The sequence below is a fragment of the Rhineura floridana genome, chromosome 21 (assembly GCF_030035675.1).
Source record: "Rhineura floridana isolate rRhiFlo1 chromosome 21, rRhiFlo1.hap2, whole genome shotgun sequence".
Classification (NCBI taxonomy): Eukaryota; Metazoa; Chordata; class Lepidosauria; order Squamata; family Rhineuridae; genus Rhineura; species Rhineura floridana.
Window position 1 is genome coordinate 20,593,709 of NC_084500.1, and position 23,559 is coordinate 20,617,267.

Consider the following 23,559-nt stretch of genomic DNA (forward strand, 5'->3'; position numbering starts at 1 on the left):
GCAGACCTCAAAGGGCAGGACTGGGCTGGGGCTCTGTGTGGCTCTGGGGCTGTAGATGCCACCGCACGTTGCAGTGGGGATCGGAAGGGGGTTGGGGTTGGGGGCAGGGAAGTAAGGAACCCCTTTAAAAAACCCAAGCGGACTTGCACCAGAGTGGATTTTTCTTCCACGTGGGTTCCCGCCCACCCGTCACCCATTCCCTGGGTGTTCTGGTGTGTTTCATACTGAGGGCATGTTTGTATATGACACGGTGAGCACATTCTAGCCTTGAGTCTGCATAGGAGGCAGTGAAGACCACCAGCCTGGAGGGCTTTAAAAGATTATTAGACACTTTCCCGGAGGATTAGGCTGTCAGCGGCTACGAGCCACAATGGCTATGTTCTGCCCCCACTGGGGGAGGCCACATGCCCCAGAATAACAGTTACTGGACACTGGAGGGGAGGCACTCTTGCCCTCGTGCCCTGCTGGAGGGTTTCCCATTGGGGACACTGGCCGAGGTGGGCTCCTTGGGGTCTGATCCTGCTGCAGCCGAGCTCTCCCGAGGTGCTTATGTTCCACATGCCTCTCATGAGGGGCTCTTTTTAAATTGAATGGACATCTTGATCAACAGAGCTCTGTCTGTGTGATAGCTGAACGCTAGCAAAAAATTTGGCTGACCTGCTGGTCGTCTCCTTCTAAAGCTCCCTGCCAGCACGCACAAGGCATGGGGTGGTTCTGGGGGGCGCAGGAGACACTTTCCTCTGGCATCTCTGTTTATCTGAGAGGAGGAACTTTTCTGGGCTGTCATATTTACAGAGAAGAAATAAATGAGTCTCTGAAGCATTTCTCTTTCTTGGCCTCATAACAAGAGTCCCTTGTGGGTGTCCGTTTCTGGGAGATTAGGATACCCAAAGACTTACCCTGGCAAAAGTGCTGTGTGTCTGTGTGTGTTTGTGTGTGTGAGAGAGACCAACCCACTTTTTTAGTCATTCAGTTGTGACTGTTGCAATCAGAATGACAAGGAGCTCCTGTCCCCCAAGAAGCCCTTCTGAGTCCCCACCCATCGCCTGGGCCTCCTCACACAGCCTTCCTGGGGCTTTGAGCTGGAGAAGGTGGAAGAGTTTCCATCCAGCCCCTTCCCTGCCTGTTGGGGGGGGGCAGAGGAAGGATCCCTCAGGTTTTGTTTCAGGCTGGCTGGGATGCCAAGGGAGGCAATGGCGCTCCTCTGCCCCTTCCCCCTGCGGCTGCATAGGGTGCCCTGGCAAGGAAAGGGCAGCTCAGAGTGCCTCTGCCCCCCAAGGAGTTGCCTCGCCAGCCTGCCTGCCTGTCCCACTTGGTGATACCCCTCCCTGGTTCCCAGAGGCATCTGACTGGGTGGTGTAGGTGAGGGTGTAGCACAGTGGTGAGTGAAGAAGCCGTCCCTCAAATTTCAATTTCTCGGACCCCCTTTTCAGGCAGTCTGTAAATGTTGGGGTGGGGGGTTGGACGAGCTTCATGTTGTTCCAAGGAGTGCCAGGGATACAGTGGGAACGCATCACATGAGGCGCTTGGCATGTGTGGGGGGAGGGGGGAGGGTGCCGCTTTGTAAATCTGAGTCGTTGAGCCAGAGGGTCTTGCTGCCATTGAGGGAGCCCATGCTTTGTGGGGGAGGGGTGCTGCCCCACAGACGTGGCAAGGTGGCTGCTGGTTTCTGGCACCGCATTCATTTAGGGTGGCGCTGGCATCCCTCGGTGAGGCTTCTCTGCCGTTCTGGCTGCCCTGCCCTGCCTGCTGCAGGCTGGCTTTCTCCCCTGCTCAGGCCCACCATTGCCCTTCCCTCCGTGTGGTTATTAGAGGCGTCCTGGGCTCCGGCCCAACTTTTCCAGCCACTCGGATTCCTTTTCTCCCTCTTGCTTGGGAAGAGGGAGAGGGAGATTCATCCACAGTGGCTGCTTTTAATCCTGTGCTGCTGCTGGGATCCGAGTGCCTGCCTGCTTGCTTGCTCGCTCACGGGGAAGGGAAGAGACCCCCCTCCTTCCCTCTCCCTCCCAGACTCTGGAGCAGGAGCCCTGGGGGGGGGAGTCGTTCTGGAGGGCCCAGAAAAATGCCATGGGCAGGGGGTGGGAGGGAGGTGAGTGACAGTCGGGGCGACTTCCCCCTCGCTCCTGCTTTGAGAAGCGGCGACATCAAGTGACTCTGGCGAGGGACGGCCATGAAGTTCAGGGCTGTGGTAAGGCTTGTTTAGTGCTCTCTTCTGGGGAGGGCCCTGGTTGGGAGGAATGTCAGGAGTGCCCCAGGAATTCCTTCCAGAAGGCAAGAGGGGTGGGGAAGGTATGAGGGCCGTGGGCCAGGCGGAGGGGGCATGGGGTGTGTGTGTGTGTCCGTCCCCGCTTTGCAGATCTGCTGGGCGCTCCACTCTAGGGAGTGGCAGGGGATTCCTCCGCAGGCTCCTTCCCCCTTGCTGCTGGGGCTGGTTCTGGCTTCCAGCTGAACCCTCTTCCTGTGGCACAAAGTGGTGGTGAAGCTCCAGGCAGTGTGGCTCTGCGCACAGAGTGGAGAGGGAGTCTGTTGCTTGGCACTGTGAAGAGAGGGCTTAGGACACGGTGGGGAGCCCACAAGTCGTGGCCGTGTGGCAGGCCAGCTCTGCTGAGGGGTCAGGAAGGGCCTCCCGGGCCTGTTCTGGTTCCTGCAGGGAGCCCGGCCTGGGAGCATTATCTCTGAGCAAGCTGCAGTGCTTTTGCCCCAGGGCCCAGCTGTGGAAACTCAAGAAGTGTTCCACCCTGACTAGGCAGCACAGAGCCACGATCCGTGCATAGGTGAAGGAATAGGTAGCAACGTTGATTGGCAGACAGATCTGGCTAGATGAGTGAGAAAATCACTTAAAATAAGCAGGCCACTAAGGAAGGCTAGGGAATGAGCGAAGTGCAAAGTGCGTTTGTAGCTTTAAAATATTTAAACACCCCTTTTCAGGCAGACCTCACAAAGTGGTGTACAAAAATTACAGCAATGAGCATGGTTAAAAATGCTGCAATAAAGTGAAGAGACAACTATTAGTTCAAACGGCAGCGTCTCCCCTCCCCTCCCGGCAAGATGGTCCTTCAGAAGTCCCCTCCTCCGTGGTGACCGTTGGGGAGGGAGGGGTCACCACTGGGAGCTGATGGTGACCTTCCTGCTCCCCTCTGGGCAAGATGGTCCTTCTGATGGACTCTGATGTGCTTTAGAGAAGTGCCCATCACGGAGAGAAGGGAGGGAATACCCTGCTTGGGTTCCCGCCTGCCAACAGGGAGGGCCATGGAGAGGGGAGGTGCTGGTGGCATCGGTCAGCGTGTTGAAGGAGAGGAGTCTGCCAAAGGTGATGACGATGGGCCAACTGCTTATCACAGCAGCATTGGCATGCCCTGCTCACCAGAAAGAGCCTGCCTGGTAGGAAGGGTGTTGATGCTGCTGCTGCTGTCCTAGGAAGAGAGAGAAGCCATTTTGTGTGACAACTCCAGCAGCAGCGACGGAGGCCTTGTGCACTTGCGTCTCCCTTGCTCAGCTCACCTAGGAAGTGGGATTTATTGTGCTTCCCTCTGCTTGTCTTTTCCATTTTTTGAAAATACTCTGTGGGAGCTTTATTTTAATGTCCCACCATAAGCCCAAGGTTAAAATGTGAAAATCTTGCCAAAGAGGAGAGGCTGGCATTTATGCCTCTTGGCTTGGGGACGGCTGAGCCGGTCTGTAAGCAGCTGTGTGAGGGCCACTGTTCTTTTGAGCCCCACCAGAGGCGCAGAGGTTCCCTGCTCTGCATATCCCATTGCAAGACACAGTAGCAGAGGGGAAATGGGAAGCAAAAGGTCTGGCAAGGTGATGATGGTGAGGGAGAAGTGGAGCAACATGTGCTCAAGTGTGACCAGCTTACACGCTCTGTTCGCTGTGGCTGGCTAAGGCCACAGCCTTCCTAGGCCTGTGCTGGGGTCCTCCTCCTGCTGCTGCTTCTCTGTGCAGAATTCATATGTTTAATGTGTCCAGGGAAGATTTATCTACTTGGTGGCCGTAAGTCCAGTTGTGTTCCAAGGCCTGTTGCATAAAACCAATGTATTTGTAGCCCAGATTGATTCATCTTCAAATGAAGATGAAGCGCCAAAGAGGGAGAGATGGGAGGAGGCAGCGAGCCGGCTGGGGAGCACCCAGAAGCCTTGAACTCTCTGGTTGCCTGCCTGCCATCCTTGCCCCTTGCTTCCCTGTGGCTTTGATGCCAACCTGCTCCAGCCTGGCATGAGCGATGTGGGGAGCTCCCCAGTCCCATCCTGCTGCTGGTACTTTGGGCATTGGCCTCTTTGCCAGCCAGGTCAGTGGCCCACTGGGACAAGAGGGCCATCCTGCCCCTGGAATTCCTCGTCGCTGAAGGGTGTGTGTGTTTGTGTGGGGGGCACTTTTCTATCTGTCATTGCAGTCCATGGGGTGGGAACCTGTACACCACATGTGGGGTGATTTTTAAAAAGCCGGAGGGTAGTTTGGCAGTCTATCTCTGAATGGGAACCTGTGGGCAGAGGGGAGTCTTCTGGTGGCCAGTAGGCAGCAGCAGGACGTATCTGCTGTCTATTCTGCCTCTCGGGGAAACTGCCCCCTGTTGTGGGGGGGGTCCTCAGGGCTTCTTAAGCCTAGGTCTGGTGGACAGCAGGGCCACTTTTCCACAGGAGAGGAGAGTCCCCATTGGGGTGGAAGCCACAGGCAGCAGAGGTTCCTGTTTGCCCCAAGTTGCTGCCTCCTGTGTGCCAGCAAAGGCTGGCGTGGGAAACGTCTGTAGAGTGGCCAGTGGAGGACATGAACTGAGCTCCAGGGAATGGTCACCCCTGAGCTTCAGAGGTGCATGCTGCTTCTATTTTGGCATGGGAAGCACAGGTTTATGTGGCTAAATCCTACTCAGAGTAGGCCCCTGCCTCTACAGGGCAGCCTTCCTTCCTCTGTGTGTTTTCTTTACGCCCCTCCCCCTGACACTGGGAATATTTATAATTGGTGTGTGAATAAATGCTGCATAATCTATACTTGTTTACTTCATAATTATGCCAAACAGTCCTATTTGAAAACATTTGTGTTTATTTGGTTGTATACAATGCAAGATACGAATAAGGCGTGTAGAATTAGAACACAAAATGCGTGTGTGCGTGAGAGGTAAGAAAATGGACATTAATACATGAATTGCTAACAATATGCCTTAAAACAGTAAAGACAATATACACAGTGTATGTGTTGCATGCATTTAATCTCCCCTAAATAATCATTGTCTAAATGGCTGTAAAATGCCCCACTCCCATCTCCTGGTAGAATAAGCTGCTCCTCAGGTTGGGCAGCCAGCGTCCATTGGGCAGACGTTCAGGGCAGGTCAAATCCAGCCTGCAAGCAAACTGCTGGAGTTCATGCTGCTTGGTGTAGCCTGGAGGAAGAAGGGAGCTGGCATCCTGCAGTCCTCCCTCCCCTCTCCCTCCACATCCCAGGAGAGGCAGTGAGCCAGTTGGGATCACTGAGGCTCACCCAGCTGTGACTATGCTTGCGGGAGCTGCAGAGGAGGGAGTGGTGTTGTCCTAGGACCTAGACTGGCCCGTCAGCTGATACCTGATTGGCAGGCGTTGCTGCCAGCCGCCCTGTCTGGTCGCTGTGGTTGGCCCCCTGCAGCTGGAGGCCATTGGGCCTTCCGAGAGCACCTCACCATGCAGAGCAGGTGCTTCAAGCCCTTCACTGCTGCCTCCCTTGATTTCTAGGAATTTCGTTTCTGCCTCCTTCCTCTGAGGAAGACTTACCTAGCTGGTCAAGTCAGTTTGTGCCCTGATGGCATTTCCACATGTGTGCACATGAGTCCTTGGGGGTGAGGAGAGAGATCACGTCTCCCATGTATGAGGCTGGCTTTTGTTAGGAGACTGGAGAAGAGAAAGGCAGCTTGTTCGTCTCCTGCCAGAAGGTGCACCCACAGCACAGAAGAGGCTCCTAGGCACCCGCCTTCCACTTCTGTCCTTCTGCCTGCTCTGCTTTGCGAAGGAGGCCATCTCACAAGACCCCCCCCCGAGGAAAGCCCCCAAAGCTCACCCTTTGCTTTCTGAGGAGGGAAGGTGGCAGAAAGAGGTTAAAACCTTGAGGAACGCAGGTGTGCCTCCTCCATTCTCCATCAGCCTCCCTCTTTTCTCCTGGGAATCTGTCGGGGAGGAGATGTTCTTATTGGTGTGGAAAGTTTCCTCCATGGGGCTCTGACCTGTACTAGGGAGCGGCAGTCAGTCAGCTTCTGCTCCGCTCCGTGAGTGAAGGGCCTTGGGAGGCAGCGCTGCACGGCTTCCTTGCAACCCTAGCCATGAATGTTGAGGGCTTGTTGGCGCAGATTCAGCAGAAGAGGTGTCTGATTCCAGTTGGGTACCATCTGCCCAACCATGAGGTGAGCCACAGTGGCACATGGAGCCCTGGCTTCGGTCCCATAGCGAAATGGGTGGGATGCTGTCAGTGGGAGTTTGGGGACTGGGAGCCTGTGTGAGGTGCCTCGATTGCCGGGCCCTGCCAAGCTGCCTTTCCCAGGAAGGATTCCAGTTTGTGTTATCAGCTCGGTTCATTTTAGGCACTTGCAAGAGCTGGACTCACATTTTTTTGAAAGTCCCACACAAAGTGTGACCTTAAAACACTGGCAATAAGCAAGCTCAGGAGCATCAGCTCTGGAGCAATGGACAGCCCTTTTGGAGTGGGGTGTGTGAAGTTTTGCATCTGCGTCAGGGAATACTACACCTTCCTTGCAGTGGGGATGCCCCTTTCTGAGATGGCAAACCCCCCTCCTTAATCCAGGTTCTGCTTTGTTCTGGCATCAGTCACTTGATCCGCAAGGTTAATGTGCTGGCAGCTGCCATTGCAAGGTTCCTCTTCTCATTCCTTCTTTGGTTATCCGCTCTCAGCTTGCATTTTCCGTGTTGCTCCCTTGCAGGCGGTCGGAAGTGACGGAGTCCGCCTCACAATGGAAAGCGCCCTGACAGCCCGGGATCGGGTGGGAGTTCAGGACTTTGTCCTGCTTGAGAACTTCACCAGTGAAGCTGCTTTCATTGAAAACCTGCGGAAGCGGTTCAAGGAGAACCTGATCTATGTGAGTAGAGGAGGAGCCTTTCGGGCAGGAGCTGCGTGTGCTCCCCGCCACCTGAGCGCTGCCCCAGTTGTGTAGTCCTGCTGCAAATATTGGAGATGCCAGGCTGTGGTGGGTCCTGAGGCACAGCTGCTACCCAAGGGTCGCCACAGTCCCACCACAATCTTCCTCATCAGATATATATCTACACACACACATCGTACATATGTGTTTGTGTATGCACAATGGTCAGCAATGCAGTGTTAGAATTCCTGACAAGAGACCAGCAAAAGTGTTCAATAAACATCTCGCGTGAGGGAAATGCTTTCCCTTCCACCACCACCCCTCCAGTTTCTCACGGCAGCCAATAACCCACTAAGGTATAACCACCTTGCACACATTTAAAGCTGAAAGCAACTCTGATCTGAGGATTTCTGGGAAAGAAGAAAAATAAGGGCTATTCGAGTATCCCTTGAAGAGGTTTTGCCTTGATGTTAATGGCCCAAGAGTTGAATTGAATTGAAACTTTATTTTTACCCTGCCCTTTTTCCAAACTGGAACTTAGGGTGGCTTACAAATAGAACTACATGTAGTTAAAAACATAGAAAAACATACAATTAAAATACAATTAAACTATGCACAACCTTAAAACCGTAAAAGGCACTTAAAATCTAAAAACAATTTAAAATAATACAAATAATAATATAAAACAATAAAACAAGCCTTGTAAAGCCCAATCCTAAACACCTTCTATCCCAAAAGCCTGTCGGACTAAAAAATCTTTACTTGCCGACGGAAGGATGGCAAGGAGGGGGCCATTCATATCTTCCTAGGAAGGGAGTTCCAGAACCTTGGAGCAGCCACCGAGAAGGCCCTATCTCGTGTCCCCACCAATCGCACTTGCGAGGGTGTTGGGACTGAGAGAAAGGCCTCTCCTGAAGATCTCGGGGTCCGGGCAGGCTCATATAGGGAGATACGGTCTGACAAGAGTTGATTATGATCAAGTGCCTGGGTATCTCTGTGCTCCTCCTTGTGCTGCCTGGGGCCTGGGACGCTCCCCTCCTCCCCTGACCTCCTCTGTGCTTCCTCCTCCTCCTCCCCCCCTTCCCTCCTCAGACCTACATCAGCTCCGTCCTGGTCTCTGTGAACCCTTACAAGGACCTGGAGATCTACAGTAAGCAGCACATGGACCGTTACCGCGGCGTCAGCTTCTATGAAGTCTCTCCTCACCTGTGGGTAACACAACGGGATGTTCATCCAGAGTCTCCTCACAGAGCCACACACTGCCAGCCATGCCCAAAGCAAAGCTCCAACTCTCTCTCTCTCTCTCTCTGTGTGTGTGTGAGAGAGAGAGGGAGGGAGGGAGGGAGGGAGGGAGAGGGAGGTGGGGCACTGGTGAATTCTTTCCTGTTCCCTCTGACTGGCATTTCCCATGTTGCTAAGATACCAGTAACCCACTGGAATATCTTTGTTTGCATAGCTGGGTGAACATTCCCCATTTAAACACTTAAATGATGGGTGAATCCTGAGAGTGATTTTGACGAGGTTTATAAAAACAAAACAATCCTCCCTGCACGCATGCAACAAGAAGGCCCTCCCTGAAAGAAGCAGCGGTCCCTCCTGGGAGTGAAGGTGCAAAATCTTGGAAGTGCTTTTCACTCCTTTCTCCCGCTTGCTTGAAGTGCTAAGGGAGATGGGAGGGGGCATCTCGTCAGGTTCTCCTCCCCTGTCAGCTTCTGGGGATTCAGACTGCCAGGGATTTGGCCCTACAGACGAGCTTCAGGGTGTGTGTGTGTGTCTGCTGGTGATGTGTTTTCAAACTAAGAGCCTGCCACTCACTCACCTCCTGCTTTGGTGCAGATCAGACCTGCAAGCCCCACTGATCTTGAGATGAGAGAGAGACAGGAGGCCTCGAATTTGGAATTTGTTCTCCCCCCCCCTTAACATTTATTAAAATGTATTTATCAAAACAGTTTTCTGCCCCCATTTATCCGATTTGGATTTCAGGGCAGTGTAGAACAAAAACTACATTATAATACAACTTCTCAATTATAAATCAGCAGGTGAAATCCTTTAAAAGCAGAGGAGGATTTGTAGCAGATCAAAATGTCTGCATGTAAATACCCATTTTGCCGCCGAGTGCCAAAGGGTTGGAACATTGGCTCCACGCGAGTCCCTTTGGGGAGGGCAGTCCCCAGTTGGGCCTCCACAGCTGAACAGTCCTCATCCCTTGGGGCAAATGCAAAGCGTGTGGCAGTGGCCGTCTGTTTCTCCATGCATCTTTTAAGGACGTATCTATTCGCCCAGGCTTTGACCCACAACAGGTGTGGAGGCTGAGGCCCAGGGGCCAAAGGCAGCCCTCCAGGCCTCCAAGTGTGCCCCCAGAACTCCCCCTGGGCCACACCTCACACCAGCCCTGCGTCACCATGAGGGCTTTATGCAGCCGGAGCGTGTCTGTGTGGACTCCCGAGTGTGCCTCCTTGCCTGCGTGCAGGACAGGTGCGTGTGCGAGTGCATGGAGGAGCTGGCCGAGGGCACAGAGACAATATTTACATTCGTTGCTCCGCTTTTGCCTCTGGTCCTGCCCTGTCCTGGTGATTGGCCCTCAGAAGGGAATGTGGCCCTCAGGCTGGAAAGTGTTCCCCAACCCCGACCTATAAGATTGGACCTAAAGTTTCTGTCTGTATGAATCCCCCAATTTCCTGTTTTTCTGCTTTTATACCATTGTTTTTATGTTGTACACCACATAAATGTTTTTTAAATATTAAGTGGTTTATACTTTTTAAAAAATAAAATAAAGACGGTACCTGGAGAGGGGCCTTAGCAGAAGCAGTTAAGGCACAGGCAGGTTGGCGCATTTATATCCTGTTTTTTCCCGTTTAAATAAGGTGGTTAAAGGGGCTCCGTTGGTGAACAGTCCCCTGGAAGGGAAGTTGCCTGCTGTGTTCCCTCCCCCCCCCCCCGGCAAATTCCCCTGCAGGCTCCAGTGTCAGGCAGGCAAGCAGGCAGGAGGCGGCGGTGGAGGCGATGCTGGTGGTGTTGATGCCCTCCTGCCTTTGTTCCCCCGTAGCTATGCCATTGCTGACAATGCCTATCGCTCGCTGCGCACAGAGAGGAAGGACCAGTGCATCCTGATATGCGGGGAGAGCGGGGCTGGTAAGACGGAAGCCACCAAGAAGATCCTGCAGTACTATGCTGTGACCTGCCCAGCCAGTGAGCAAGTGGAGACCATCAAGGACAGGCTGCTACAGTCCAACCCGGTCCTTGAGGTAATCTGTGTAGCTGCTCATGCCTACGTGAGGAAGGCCACTGCTCCTTCCTGGCTCTTGGGCCTGGGAGAGAACTGGGCACTGGCACAGCCTCCCCTCCCCCTCCCTTCCCAGGAGGATCTGTCATACGCTTGTGGTCTGCTCTGGGCTGCGTGGGGCTGAAACCCAAGGCAGCCGGCCATTGGTCCAGGCTGAGGATGTCAAGGCCCAGCTGCAGGGGAGGCAGAGCAGGGGCCAAGGGGAGCATAGTTGAGGGGTGCAAGGTCCGGGTGGGTGGGCAAGGCTCACCCTCTGATCATCCTTTCTCCACACTGGAGATGAACTGTTTCTCTTCCTTCTCCTTCTCCTCCTCCTCCTCCCCTTCTCTCTCATCAGGCTTTTGGGAATGCAAAAACCCTGCGCAACGACAATTCCAGTCGGTTTGGGAAATACATGGATGTCCAGTTCGATTACAAGGTCAGCATGTAGGATGGAGAGCAAAGGAATCTGCCTCCTTGTTCCAGGTCGGGCCCTTGGGGTCCATTTGGCTCAGTGTTGTCTATACTTTCTGGCAGCAACGGCTCTCCAGGGTTTCAGGGGGGAGTTTTCCCCAGACGTGCCTGGAGACACTGCCATTGGGGGTGGAACGTGGGGGCCCTGCTTGGCAAAGCGTTTTCTCTGCCACCAAGCCACGGCCTTCCCCTCTGAGATCTGGAAACTTCAATGGGGGCTGAATATTGTGGCCTGGAAAAAGATCTCGGCTTTGATAGGTGGGGTGGACCCCCCCCCCCGACTAGTCCCAGTTTTCCTCCAGTTTCCAATCCAGAACTGCCCTTTGCATCCTTTTCCACCTGAAAAAGTGAAATGCAAACAAGCATAATTGAAGCACCTCATCTTGAGTGCCCATTTTGGGCAAAAAGGGAGGATCTCACTTTTGAAGTGAAAGAATGCACGGAATGTTCCTCCTGTCACGGAGGAGGTGGTGCCAAGCCCTGAGCGCATTTGCTAAGTGTGCTTTGTCCCTCCCCTGGAAGGCGGTTCTGAATGCACGGCTGACCCCTTGTGGACATTTGGCTGCTGCCTCTGTCCCTTCAGATGCTGCTGGAGAAAAGCACAAGAGCTCTGAAACTGGCCCGCCTTCCCAAGGCACAGGCACACAAGACTTCTGGGATGCTGTGTGTGAGGTGTTGGGCGCAGGTGCCTGCCTTCCTGCTGATGGCTCTCTGTCTGCCTGGCCATTCCTCACCAGCAATGCCTTGTTTATCTTAGGGGGCTCCCATTGGGGGCCACATCCTGAACTACCTCCTTGAGAAGTCACGAGTCGTGCACCAGAATCATAGCGAGAGGAACTTCCATATTTTCTACCAGCTGCTGGAGGGTGGGGAGGAGGAGCTGCTCAGGAGGCTGGGGCTTGAGAAGAGCCCCCATCAGTACCAGTTCCTCGTGAAGGTAAAGAATCCCAGCGATTGCTTGAAGGTAACAGGATTGCTGCAGCTTCTCCCCCCCCTCGAGGGGAGTCCTGCAGTGGGGCTGAGCGGCAGCTGCAGTCGCCCTGCTCGGCTGCGTGTTTTCTGGGTGGCTGCCGCTGCGTTCCCCTCTCCTCCCCATTGCAAGGTGCCAAGGCTGAGCTCCGGCTTGCATTGGGTGGGGGGCGTCAATGATGACATGGCGGGAGCCCAGGCCCACCCTGGCTCAGTGAGGCCACAGCAGCTCTAGGCGGCCTCCTGTTGTTGGATCATATATTTATAAGCTGCTAATAATATGCATACAATTTTATCCATAACAAACTTTAAAAAGTACAACTAGATTTAGAGCAAAAATAAACCCAGTGCAATAAAAATCAATAGTCAACAGCAAAACCCTACAAAAAACACAGCCAAAGTGCATGCAATAAACCTTCAAATCAAATGAGTTTTGAGAACTTGCTTAAAAACCTGAACTGCTGGAGCCAGCCATGTACCTCTAGATACTGGGGTATTGCCAGCTTCTCTCCTTGGAGCTACAAAGGCTATTTCATTGCTTGGTAAGGAAAGGGTTAGGGTTGGGGGGGAGGGAGAGAGAGGGGGGAACCCCCTTTCCGGCTGAGGGTTTCTTCTCACATTCACCAACTATTTTCCAGGGTCAGTGTGCAAAAGTCAGCTCCATCAACGATAAGAGCGACTGGAAGGTTGTGCGAAGGGCCCTGTCTGTCATTAATTTCAGTGACAATGAAGTGGAGGTGAGTGGCTCCCCTTCAGAGGCTGCTGTTCCCTGGGAGGGAGGCGGGTCCCCAGTGCTCTCCCTACATGCCGTCTTTCTCTTCCCCAGGAGCTGTTGAGTATCGTTGCCAGTGTCTTGCACTTGGGGAATGTGCAGTTTGCTGCTGACGAACAGGGCAGCGCTCAAGTGACCACGGAAAACCAGATCAAATACCTGGCCAGGGTGAGTGGCAGATGGTGGCTCCTCCCAGGCAAAAATGGATAGAAGCAAAATACTCCTCATTATCTTCAGAAATGGACTTGAACTGAATCACTTGGAACGATAATCATTTGGGGTTATACTCCCACCCCCCCATAAATAATGTTCTAAAATGGATTAGGGAAAAAAATCTGAGAGGCGGGTAAGTGATGTTATTGAAAATGATGTCCTCCCTAATACTCATGCAGATCACAGTCTGATTTCTATAACTCTCCAAGCAGAGGCAAAGGTAGAATGTCAGTGGAAAGTAAATAACATGGTTCTGAAGTATTCAGGGAAAAATGTGAAGATCTTCAATAATTTTTTTTAAGATTAATCAGAATAGGGATAGTTCACAGGCTGAAAACTCTTAGAAGAGGTCAAATTATTTCCTATACTTTTTTAAATAAGAAAATGAAAAAAAGAGGCAGGATTAATTTTAAAATATTATGGTGAACTGCAATAAAGAATAAAACGATTTAAGGAACAAGACTGTTCTTATGCTACGTATGAAAAGTTAAACTATTGCAAGAATGATGAACAGGATAGTAGCCTCTGATTGTCTTAAAATGGCAATTCCCCGATTAAAATGAGGCAGTGGGATTAATAAAGATATTTTAGAATAATTTGAATTGTATTATAAGAAGTTATGTGGCTCAAAAGAAGATGTCCCTCCTGTGAGGCAGGCAACTGGCGGAAGATCCCCACGTGCTCAGGGGACAATGATTTTCCCAAGCGATCATTGGATCTCAGCTCAGTTGAGATCTGAAGATGTCCCTCCTGAGAGCCTTGTTGGCCATAGTGCCTTCCCTAGACGCTGACATTTTGGTTTGGAGGGTGCTATTTTAATGTTCATGGTTGAACATTGTGCTGCTTTGTATTTGTTTATTTAAAATATTAATTTATCAAGTTTTTATCCCACCCACTTCCTTATATGTACCCTCTCGTGTTTTTTCCCTCACAACAACCCTGTGAGGTTGGTTAGACTGAGAGACAGTGACTGGCCCAACACCATGTTCAGCACTTTGCCAGTGTTGGTCTCTTCCCCTCTTCCTCCTCCTGAAGAGCTAGATCAGGCAGAGGTGGAGCCTCTTCCTGGATCAGCCCTGGACAGCCGCCTCCTTCTTGTGGAGGAGGAGAGGGGGCCATGTGTAGAGCTAACAGTAGCTCCTTAACAGACTCCCTCTTTTTCTGGCTTGTAGCTCCTGGGGGTTGAAAGTTCTCTGCTCCGGGAGGCTCTGACCCACAAGAAGATCATTGCCAAGGGGGAAGAGGTGAGAGGGCTGGCTGGCTGGCTGGGGGGAAAGTGGCTGTGGCTGATCAGCTGGTGGCTCCACTTTCTGGTGGGCTGTGTCCACCACGGCTCCAAGGGAAGTGGGTCTGGGTTGCTTGTGGACACAGCTGTGGCTGGGAGGAAAGAGGCTGACGCCTTTTGATTTCTCCCTTGCAGCTGATCAGCCCCCTCAATCTGGAGCAGGCCGCCTATGCACGGGATGCGCTCGCCAAGGCAGTCTATGGGCGCACGTTCTCCTGGCTTGTGAACAAGATCAACAAGTCACTTGCATACAAGGTAGGCTTGCCTCTGGGTTATGAGAGGGGCAAGAGGGAACAATGCTTTCTCCTCGTCTCATCCTTCTCTGGAATAAGGGGTGTCCTGCTTACCCAGGCCTGCCTGACTTAAGTACGAGCAGCAGGGGTCAAGCGAGACCTTTCTGTGAATATGCACACAACAACTGTACCTTATTCTATAAGGGTGGTTTTAGTTAGGATTCAGAGCATTGAGACAGGAACAAAAGAAAATGTGCCCTAATGATCAGAGAACTTCCAAAACAAGTCAGGCAGTGGCAGGCGACTCGTCTCCTACTGGGCACCGGAGTGCTGCTGGTGTTAAATGATCCCTTGGGACCTCAGCTGGTTCCTTTTCTATCTCATGACCAGGCGCAGAGAGGGTTACTAGTGGTCTCTGCAGTAGCATTCACAAAGACAATTTAGATGGCTCAAGCGATGGAAGTGGCAAAAGACAGATTGCCAGGAATTTTCTGGGAACTGCAAATGTTCTCATTCAGCAATAGGGAAAACCCAGGAGGGAGAGAGAGAGAGAGGGAGACTCACATGTGGACGCTGTGCGTTGTGTCCAGGCCATGCACGACGAGGGGCATTGCTGAGCTTGGCACCTCACTTGACCTTCCCTCTGGCGCAGCCTCTGAGCTGCAATGGCTTGCTGCTCAGCAACAGATCCAAACATGGCGTCTGTGCCAGCCGGGCACTGGAAAGGTTGGACGAGGGCGATAGGTCAAGTAGAAGTGATGAGAACTCTGACTTCAAGGCTTATCTGAAACTGGCTTAAGAGTTGTTCTGAATGTCTTATATAAAAGTATGTGCTAGACTCTTCCAAGTCATCAGTAGAAATTCAACTACTTTGGGCAGATCTGTTGCAGAATAGTTTGGGCAATTCCTCTTGTGCCACCAGAGGGAGAAACGGGGATTTTGGCTCTCTAATAGTTTTCTCCCCTTCATGATGAACAATCTGGCCCATCACTCTCTGTTGTCTGGTTTAGGGGTGGGATTAAGTGATAAAGGCAGGTATCCTCCTCCTCCTCCCTGTTCTCACGTACACGGTCAGTTCACATATTTGATTTGGGGCCCTCCGCTGCTCAGACACAATCTGAGTAGATGGAAACCTCTTGTCCCAGAGGAGGACTTCACTGAAGGAGAAGGAAGGGAACCGCCAGGACGCACAGGGAATGCAAAATCTCCATTTTCACACCAGAAATAATCATGGCGGGGGCAACATAGAGGATGGTCCCTGTCAACCCCCAGTCATGTCCCTCCTTTTGGCAGGAAACAGAGCGCCTGGGCTGGAGAAGAAGCTGCTCTGTCCTGGGGCTGCTGGACATCTATGGATTTGAGGTCTTCCAGCATAACAGGTGGGTCTCATCAGCACCCTGGTCATCCAGTGTGGTCTGTGATGCCCATCCAAGCTGAGCGGAGGGGCTGCCTGACACTCAGCTCTGGACTCTGGTTGTTCTGTTCATGCCTGTGTTGGGCGAGTTCTATGGGCTACCCAGTGGCAGTCTTGGCCCTGTCCTTGTGCTGCAACATTGGAACACCGTGTTAAGGGAGGGGCCATCCCCAGGAGTTGCCCTGACCCTCTCCCAAGCCCAGGGTGACTGTGGTACACGTGTTACGGCCTTTCCTAAATACAGAAGGCTGCCTGGCTTGGACCTAGCTGTAGGGCTGCAAACATATGTTCAAGGCTTCAGCCCACCACACCAGAAGATTGAAACAAGATTCTGGACAAGGGCACAGGTAAACAAAGTTGCTGGGCTATGAATGGGAAACCCCAGTGAAGTGATAGAACTTCAGCTTCAGATAACTTGTTGAAACAGCTCTACCAAATACAAAGAAACACCACCTGAGATTTAGTCACAGCAAATAAAAACAATTTTTTTTGTTATTTTATTACAGGGACAGTGAAAATGTGGCCCCTCCCCAAAATGTTGGCATTCCCAATTCCCGTCAGCCCCATGGCTAGGGTCAAGGATGGTGGGAGGTGTAATCCAGCAACATCTGTAGGTCCCTTGCCTCTGGTTCTAAAAGTGAGAGAGAATGCAAATCCATTGTCTGTCCATTGCATGGAGAGATGCCAGTATATTGTCAACCAAGGCAAGGGTTTTGCAGTAGAGTGTTACATACAAAGGCTGCTTGCACACCCCTTTGAACCACTCGTCAAATGACTCCCATTCTCTGTGGTCAGAGTATCCAAAGGTGTCGCCCAGACACTCTTCTGCCAGAGGAAACCTTGCAGTGACATTCGGAGCTGCCTGCGTCCTTCATTGTGGCCAGTCCCAGCTACAGCAACGGGCAGCAGCCTTCAAGGGGGGGGTCTCCAGCACCAGCATTGGGAGGAAGGGTGCCTTGGTGAGCAGAACTGTGGCCCCACCCGGTGCTGTCTTCTGCCTCAGAATGACTTTTTCATCATCTTCTTTGCAGCTTTGAGCAGTTTTGCATCAACTATTGCAATGAGAAGCTGCAGCAGCTCTTCATAGAGCTCACACTGAAATCCGAGCAGGAAGAGTATGAGGCTGAGGGCATTGCGGTAAGAGCTGGCAGTGGGTCCTCTTCTCTCTTCCCAGCAACTTCGGGGCTGCCATTTCTGCTGAGGCGTAGCTTGTTTTGCTGGAAATCTCTGCCCCACAGTTGTGGAACGGCCCTTCCGTCTGACCCGATCTCCCCGGTTTAGGAGGGGCTGAACGCTTGTGTGCTTCATGGCAGTGTTGTGCTTGGGTCTTAATTACTCCATGCATATGTGTCTGTGTTTTAATCATTTGGTTGTAAGCTGCTGTTGCTTCTTGTTTGGAAGGCAAGGTGTTGCAGCCTGAATAATCTGAATGTGGCAGACGTTTGCCCTTGTCTCCGCTAAGGCCTGAAGTGGAAGGGGGTGCCCAGCTGGCTTTGCGGCTCTCGACTGGCGTGCCCAGCGGCTGATCAGGAAGAGCACCATCTGTGCCCTTCCCTGCTGCCCATCTGATGCGTTGGCTCCTGTCTCATTCAGACTTCCTCTTCCTTTTTGTTTCCCTTTCTGAAATGCCAGTGGGAGCCTGTCCAGTATTTTAATAACAAAATCATCTGTGACTTGGTGGAAGAGAAATTCAAAGGCATCATTTCAATTTTGGTAAGCCCTTAAGAACATTTTGAGGAGCAGGATGGGAAGGGAATAGGGCAGGCGTGGGGTGGGCAGCAGATGGTCTGTCTGCTCTCTGTCAGGGGAGCCATTTCTTGCCCTTCACCATAAGGACCTAGGGCGGGATACAGTAATGTAAAAATACAAAATTAAAATAAATTAACATAATTTACAATCCCAAGAATAGGATAGGTCCTGAAAACATATATTGTATGTAGCTGTACAATGAGGGTGCCAGAGGGTGTGTGGTGGGAATCCCACAGCAGAGGGGCTGTGACTGAGAATGGCCCTTCCTGGGCTGCCACCCCTCGAACCTCCTGGGGCAAAGGAACTACCCTGAGGGCCCCTCTGCCCCCCAAGGGAAGGTCTGTAGGGTAGGAGGGAGGCTGTCTTTCAGATAAGTGGGGCCTCGGTTTAAAGGAGGTTTTGCAAACACAATTCTGCTAAGAGGCAGAAATCAGCAACTGCCTGGTGAGAGTGGGGCCCCCACTCCCCCACTGCTTTCTCCTTGAGCTCGCAACGGCTCTCTGGGGGAAGAGGGGTCTTGCCCCTCCCCACATCCCTAGGGTGGGGGGGAGGAGAGGAGGAGGGATCTGTCTTGCTGGAGATTCCAGTGGGGATCAGGCCTGGGACCTTCTGCATGCAAAGTAAGGGCTCGTAACACGGAGCACTATGCACAGCGTGAGATTCCATGCCAAGTGGTATTCTCAGCCATCCTCCAGACTCGAGCCTTCTCATGGCAAGTGTCCCCACATCACGCTGCCCCCGCTTTTGGCCTCCTGACGTGGCAGCCTCCCGTAGCACCCCAAGCCCCCCTCCCCTCTGGGGCCCCAATAGCACTGAGGGAGGAGGGGTGGCTGTCTTTGGCGAGGCTTCCTTCTGCTGTGAAAGGCTCTAGCAATGTCCCGGGGGGGGGGGAGCAGGGCATCGGCCCTTTGGTCCTTCCACGCTGCAGTTTGCTTTCTGCAGGATGAGGAGTGCCTGCGGCCTGGGGACGCCACGGATATGTCCTTCTTGGAGAAGCTGGAGGAGACGATAAAGAACCACCCTCACTTCCTCACGTGAGTTTGCCAAAAGCTGCAGCGGCTTCCTTGGGTGGCTTCTGTAGGTCAGGGGGAGGAGGACTCTCCTCACCATTTCAGTGCTTGGTTTCTCCCCACGTATTTCAGTTTGATCCTGAGGGCTCAGCTTAGGTTTGCAACCCCTTGTCTAAAAACAGAAACAAAACCACAGTATGACAATCCCTCCTGCTGTTTGGGAAGCATAAATGTGGACCAAGGCTGGTTGGAGCAAACCTTTCTCTGCCTCTGGAGCTGTGATTCCTCCCGTCCTGCCATCCTTGTGCCCCGGATTTCCTGACTTTGAGGTTTGCGTTGTGCACACAGGCAGGCCCTGCTTCACCAACTCCTGGACTGGGATCTGCCTGGATGATTCCTGCGCTTCCCTCCCTGCTGCTGTTGTAGGAGGCCATCCTCTTTCCACAAGCCCCTGCTGCGGCCCGCGTCCGCTTGCTGCAACTTGTGTGATTTCTCCGCAGGCACAAGCTGGCAGATGCCAAGACACGGAAGTCCTTGGGCCGGGAAGAATTCCGTCTCCTGCACTATGCTGGAGAGGTCACCTACAGTGTTGCGGGTAAACATTGACCTTCTCCATGTGGCAGTGGGTATGGGGTCTCTCCCCCGCCACCCCCTATGGCTTGTCAAGCCAGCCCTGCAGACAGTATTCAGGGGAGGATGTCCTTCCCTCCAGGCTGCCTCCTTATTTTGGTTTTATGTTATGTTGTTGGTTTTCTGTTTTCCTCCCAAGGTTTCCTGGACAAGAACAATGACCTTCTGTTCCGGAACCTCAAAGAGGTGAGCCTCATAGAGGTGGAAGGCCTGTGGGAGTTGGACCATCCTATTGGTTCCTCTCTCTGTCCATGGGAGGGTGCAATGGGCCCCAGTGAAATCATTGGAGAAACCAGGCTTATTTTGCCCAAGTGTGACTTCCTTTTGCTGCCCTGGACAGGTCATGTGCAATTCGGAGAATCCCATTGTCAACCAGTGCTTTGACAGGACAGAGCTGACAGACAAGAAGAGGCCAGAGACAGTAAGAGGGCTGCCTGGGCTGGGTACCTGTGGGCTGCATAGCCTTGTCTGCAGTTCTTGGCCAGAAGGAGCCTTGCCCTCCTCTTCTCAACTCCTCCTTTCCTGCAGGCAGTGACTCAGTTCAAGAATAGCCTCTCAAAGCTCATGGAAATCCTGATGTCCAAGGACCCTTCCTACATTCGCTGTATTAAGCCCAATGATGCTAAACAGGCTGGTATGTTTGAGCCTCTGTCGTGTTTCATATGTGTGGATTTCTGTCGTTGTGCATCTCTCCCCGTTTTGAGGAAAAAAGGCAGCGCTGTTTCAGGAGGGATTCTGAGCCTTTGCCCACTTAAAACGTGTAGGCTGGATTTCCCTTCTCTTGTCTAGTTTCTGATCTCTGCTGTTTACGACTATGGGTTTATCCAAAACTCTCAGCTAGACAGACCTTAAATATAGGCACATTCAGGCTTCTGTTGAGGTTGCCTGGCTTGGCTGCTGCCCCTGTTTTTTGGGGGGGTTGGTAGGAGAAGGGAACTGACCATGTAGGAGAGTTACTCCATTGGCACCAAGACATGAGCTTAGAGTGCACACTTGTATCCTTTTGTGGGTCACTCTCCTGATCATTTTCTAGGCCGTTTTGATGAAGTCTTGATCCGGCATCAAGTGAAATACTTGGGCTTGATGGAGAACCTGAGAGTGCGCAGGGCTGGCTTTGCTTATCGGCGGAAATATGAAGTCTTCCTCCAAAGGTAGGGGTGTGTGTAAATGCTGTGTATGGACGTTACTGCAGAAATGGAGTCAGAAGGAACAGGTGGCTCATGGTTGGTCTGACTCTAACAACAGCTGCTTGTAATGCCCCACAAGGTGGAGATCAATGGCTTGCCAAGCCTGCGCCCCTCACCGGTCCTTTTGTTTGTCTGTCTGGTTGTCTGTCTGGTTGCTGCTACAGCTCCAGTCCATGTTCTGTTATGATGCCACATATTTATTTATTTATTTTATTTAAATTATTTATACCCCGCCCTATTTCCAAAGAACTCAGGGCGGCTTACAGATAAAAACCATAATCAGTTAAACAAGTAATATACAATTTAAAACAGTTAAAAATGGATTAAATCAACAATAAGTTAAAAAATATGACTATATTAGTTAAAAGCCCGTCTAAATAAAATAGTCTTCACCTGGGCACGAAAGGATGAAAGTGAGGCAGCCAGTCGAACCTCGCTAGGGAGGGAATTCCACAGTCTAGGGGCAGCCACTGAAAAGGCCCTATTCTGTGTTTTTACAAAGCAAACTTGTGAGAACGATGGAAGTAGGGCCTCACCAGATGATCTCAAAGCTCGGACAGGGTCATAGAGGGAGACACGATCTAACAGATAGCCTGGACCTAAGCCGTATAGGGCTTTATAGGTTAAAACCAGCACTTTGAATTGTGCTCGGAAACAGATTGGAAGCCAATGGAGCTGGTACAACAGCGGGGTTGTATGTTCTCTGAGCCCAGCTCCAGTTAACATCCTGGCTGCGGCTCTTTGAACCAATTTAAGTTTCCGAGCAGTCTTCAAGGGCAGCCCTACGTAGAGCGCATTACAGTAGTCCAGTCGGGATGTAACTAAGGCATGTGTCACCATAGTCAAGTCTGACAGGTCAAGGAACGGGCGCAGTTGGCGTACCAATCTTAGTTGAGCAAAGGCACTCCCGGCCCCAGCAGAGACCTGTGCCTCCAGGTTCAAGGCCGAGTCCAGGAGAACTCCCAAACTGCGAACCTGTGATTTCAGGGGGAGTGTAACCCCGTCCAGCACAAGTTGGATCCCTATTCCCTGATCCGCCCTTTGACTGACAAGGAGCACCTCTGTCTTGTCAGGATTTAATTTCAGCTTGTTCGCTCCCATCCAATCCATCACTGATACCAGGCAACGGTTCAGAACCTTGACGGCTTCCTTGGTTTCGTCAGATGGAAAAGAGAAGTAGAGTTGGGTGTCATCCGCATATTGGTGACATCGAACCCCAAAACTCCGGATAATCTCTCCCAGCGGCTTCATATATATATTAAATAACAGGGGGGACAGAACATAACCCTGGGGGACCCCATAGGTCAATGGCCAAGGGGTCGAACCGACATCCCCCATGATCACCTTCTGGGTACGTCCCTCTAGGAAGGACCGGAGCCACCGTAAAACCATGCCTCCAAGTCCCATCCCAGCTAGGCGACCCAAAAGGATACCATGGTCAATGGTATCAAAAGCAGCTGAGAGGTCCAGCAAGATTAACAGGGACACACTCCCCCTGTCCATTTCCCTGCGTAGGTCATCCACCAAGGCGACCAAAGCCGTCTCAGTCCCATAGCCGGGCCTGAAACCAGATTGAAAGGGATCTAGATAATCCGTGTCATCCAAAAATCTCTGGAGTTGGGCCGCCACCACCCGTTCTATTCTCTTGCCTAAAAAAGGTATATTAGAAACTGGGCGATAATTACCTAATAATGAGGGGTCCAGAGAGGGTTTTTTCAACAAGGGTCTTATTACTGCCTCCTTTAGACAGAACGGTATTCTGCCCTGAAGTAAGGAGGCATTAATCACTTCCCTGACCCACTCAATTAGTCCTCCTCTGGCATTTTTTATAAGCCAGGAGGGACAAGGATCTAATATACAGGTGGTAGGATGTGCCTTTCCAAGGAGTTTGTCCACATCCTCGGATTGAACAAGCTGAAAAGAATCCATTCTAATCAAGCAAGTAGAGGCCAAAGTTACATCCACAGAGACTGTATTAACGTTGGAGTCTAAGTCAGAGCGAATCTGAGTGACTTTATCTGCAAAATGTCGTGCGAATTCATCACAGCGGGCTGTTGCATGGTCACCATCATATTCACAGGGGTCAGATTTTAAGAGGCCCCTGACCACTCGAAACAGTTCGGCCGGACGAGACTTGGCAGACGCAATGGAGGCGGAGAAGAAAGCTTTCTTTTGAGCCCGCATTGCCACGGAATAAGTCCTTAGATAGGTTCTAGCCCGTGTTCGATCAGATTCGCTCCGAGTTTTCTGCCAACAGCGCTCTAGCCTTCGTCTTTCATCGCCCCCAGCTCCTTCGTAGACAAACCATGCCTGAAAGCAGAAGGGCCGCGTTAGCAGCACACCCCTTCCTGAAAGTTTTGGGCTCTGAGTCATTTGGCTTCCCTTCTATGGTCAGGTACAAATCGCTGTGTCCCAAAACGTGGCCCACCTGGGATGGGAGGTCCCACGATGGAGTGGCTGTGCTCTTGAAACACCTTGGCTATAAGCAAGAAGAATATAAGATGGGCAGGTATGTGGCGGAGGCGGAGGGCTACCCCTGGGCCCGAGGGAGAGCCCCTAGGGAGGTGAGGAGCTTTCTCTCTCTCGCACACACATATGCATGCCTTTATTTCCAGGACAAAAATATTTATTCGTTTCCCCAAGACTCTTTTTGCAACAGAAGATGCCCTGGAAATCCGGAAACAGAGCCTGGGTGAGTTTGCCTGTCTGTCAGCTGAGGGGAAGACTCTAGTCCAGGGTGGGGAGCATCTGTGGGCCTCCATAAATTGTTGAGCCCCAGCATGGCCAGTGGTCAAGGAAGATGGCAGTTGGATCCCTGCAACTTCTGGAGGGCAGCCAAAGGTTCCCCCATCCCTGCCCTAGTCCTTCTTCCTCTCAACCCACAGCCTTTTTCCCCCCTGCTTCAGCCACAGAGATCCAGGCAGCCTGGAGAGGCTTCTATCGGCGGAAGAAATTTCAACAGATGAAGCTTTCAGGTAGGGAGGGATGAAAGGTATTTGTTTTTGAAAATAGGACAGACCTTTTCTTGTTTGTTTCTTTGCATGAACAGCAGTTCTCAAAACCAATTAATCACACTACTAAAACTCAAAGCAGCCACTCAGATCCCCACAGCCACTCTCAAATGCCTGGAGAAGGGGAGGCAAATAGGTGACTTTAACCTTGCCTTCTACCTGTCAGCATGGCGATGATGGATGGGCTGTTTTTAGGAGGGCATTTCAGAGTGTGGAACACTGCATGGTGTTCCCTCTATCTATCTGCATTTCTCTTGCTGGTGGGACATGGAGCCTCAGTTGATGAGCATGGAGGATGT

The 23,559-nt window shown here is 51.9% G+C and overlaps 1 protein-coding gene across 2 annotated transcripts in view; it reads left to right on the forward strand.

Moving 5' to 3' along the window:
* MYO1C (myosin IC) overlaps positions 1-23,559 on the forward strand; it is a 41,300-nt gene that overhangs the window by 11,950 nt on the left and 5,791 nt on the right. Inside the window, exons 1-22 of one of the 2 annotated variants that reach the window (XM_061605452.1) lie at positions 2,079-2,188; positions 6,896-7,051; positions 8,144-8,259; positions 10,098-10,296; positions 10,672-10,752; positions 11,545-11,724; positions 12,395-12,493; positions 12,583-12,696; positions 13,914-13,985; positions 14,162-14,281; positions 15,553-15,638; positions 16,705-16,810; positions 17,306-17,386; positions 18,365-18,456; positions 18,933-19,027; positions 19,202-19,248; positions 19,403-19,483; positions 19,591-19,696; positions 20,096-20,213; positions 22,645-22,758; positions 22,865-22,941; positions 23,156-23,224. In XM_061605452.1, coding sequence (XP_061461436.1) covers positions 2,171-2,188; positions 6,896-7,051; positions 8,144-8,259; positions 10,098-10,296; positions 10,672-10,752; positions 11,545-11,724; positions 12,395-12,493; positions 12,583-12,696; positions 13,914-13,985; positions 14,162-14,281; positions 15,553-15,638; positions 16,705-16,810; positions 17,306-17,386; positions 18,365-18,456; positions 18,933-19,027; positions 19,202-19,248; positions 19,403-19,483; positions 19,591-19,696; positions 20,096-20,213; positions 22,645-22,758; positions 22,865-22,941; positions 23,156-23,224 — 2,227 coding nt within the window. In that variant the 5' untranslated portion in view covers positions 2,079-2,170. Of the gene's footprint in view, positions 1-2,078; positions 2,189-6,895; positions 7,052-8,143; positions 8,260-10,097; positions 10,297-10,671; positions 10,753-11,544; positions 11,725-12,394; positions 12,494-12,582; positions 12,697-13,913; positions 13,986-14,161; positions 14,282-15,552; positions 15,639-16,704; positions 16,811-17,305; positions 17,387-18,364; positions 18,457-18,932; positions 19,028-19,201; positions 19,249-19,402; positions 19,484-19,590; positions 19,697-20,095; positions 20,214-22,644; positions 22,759-22,864; positions 22,942-23,155; positions 23,225-23,559 lie in introns of those variants that run through there. The other variant, XM_061605453.1, reaches the window with a different exon arrangement.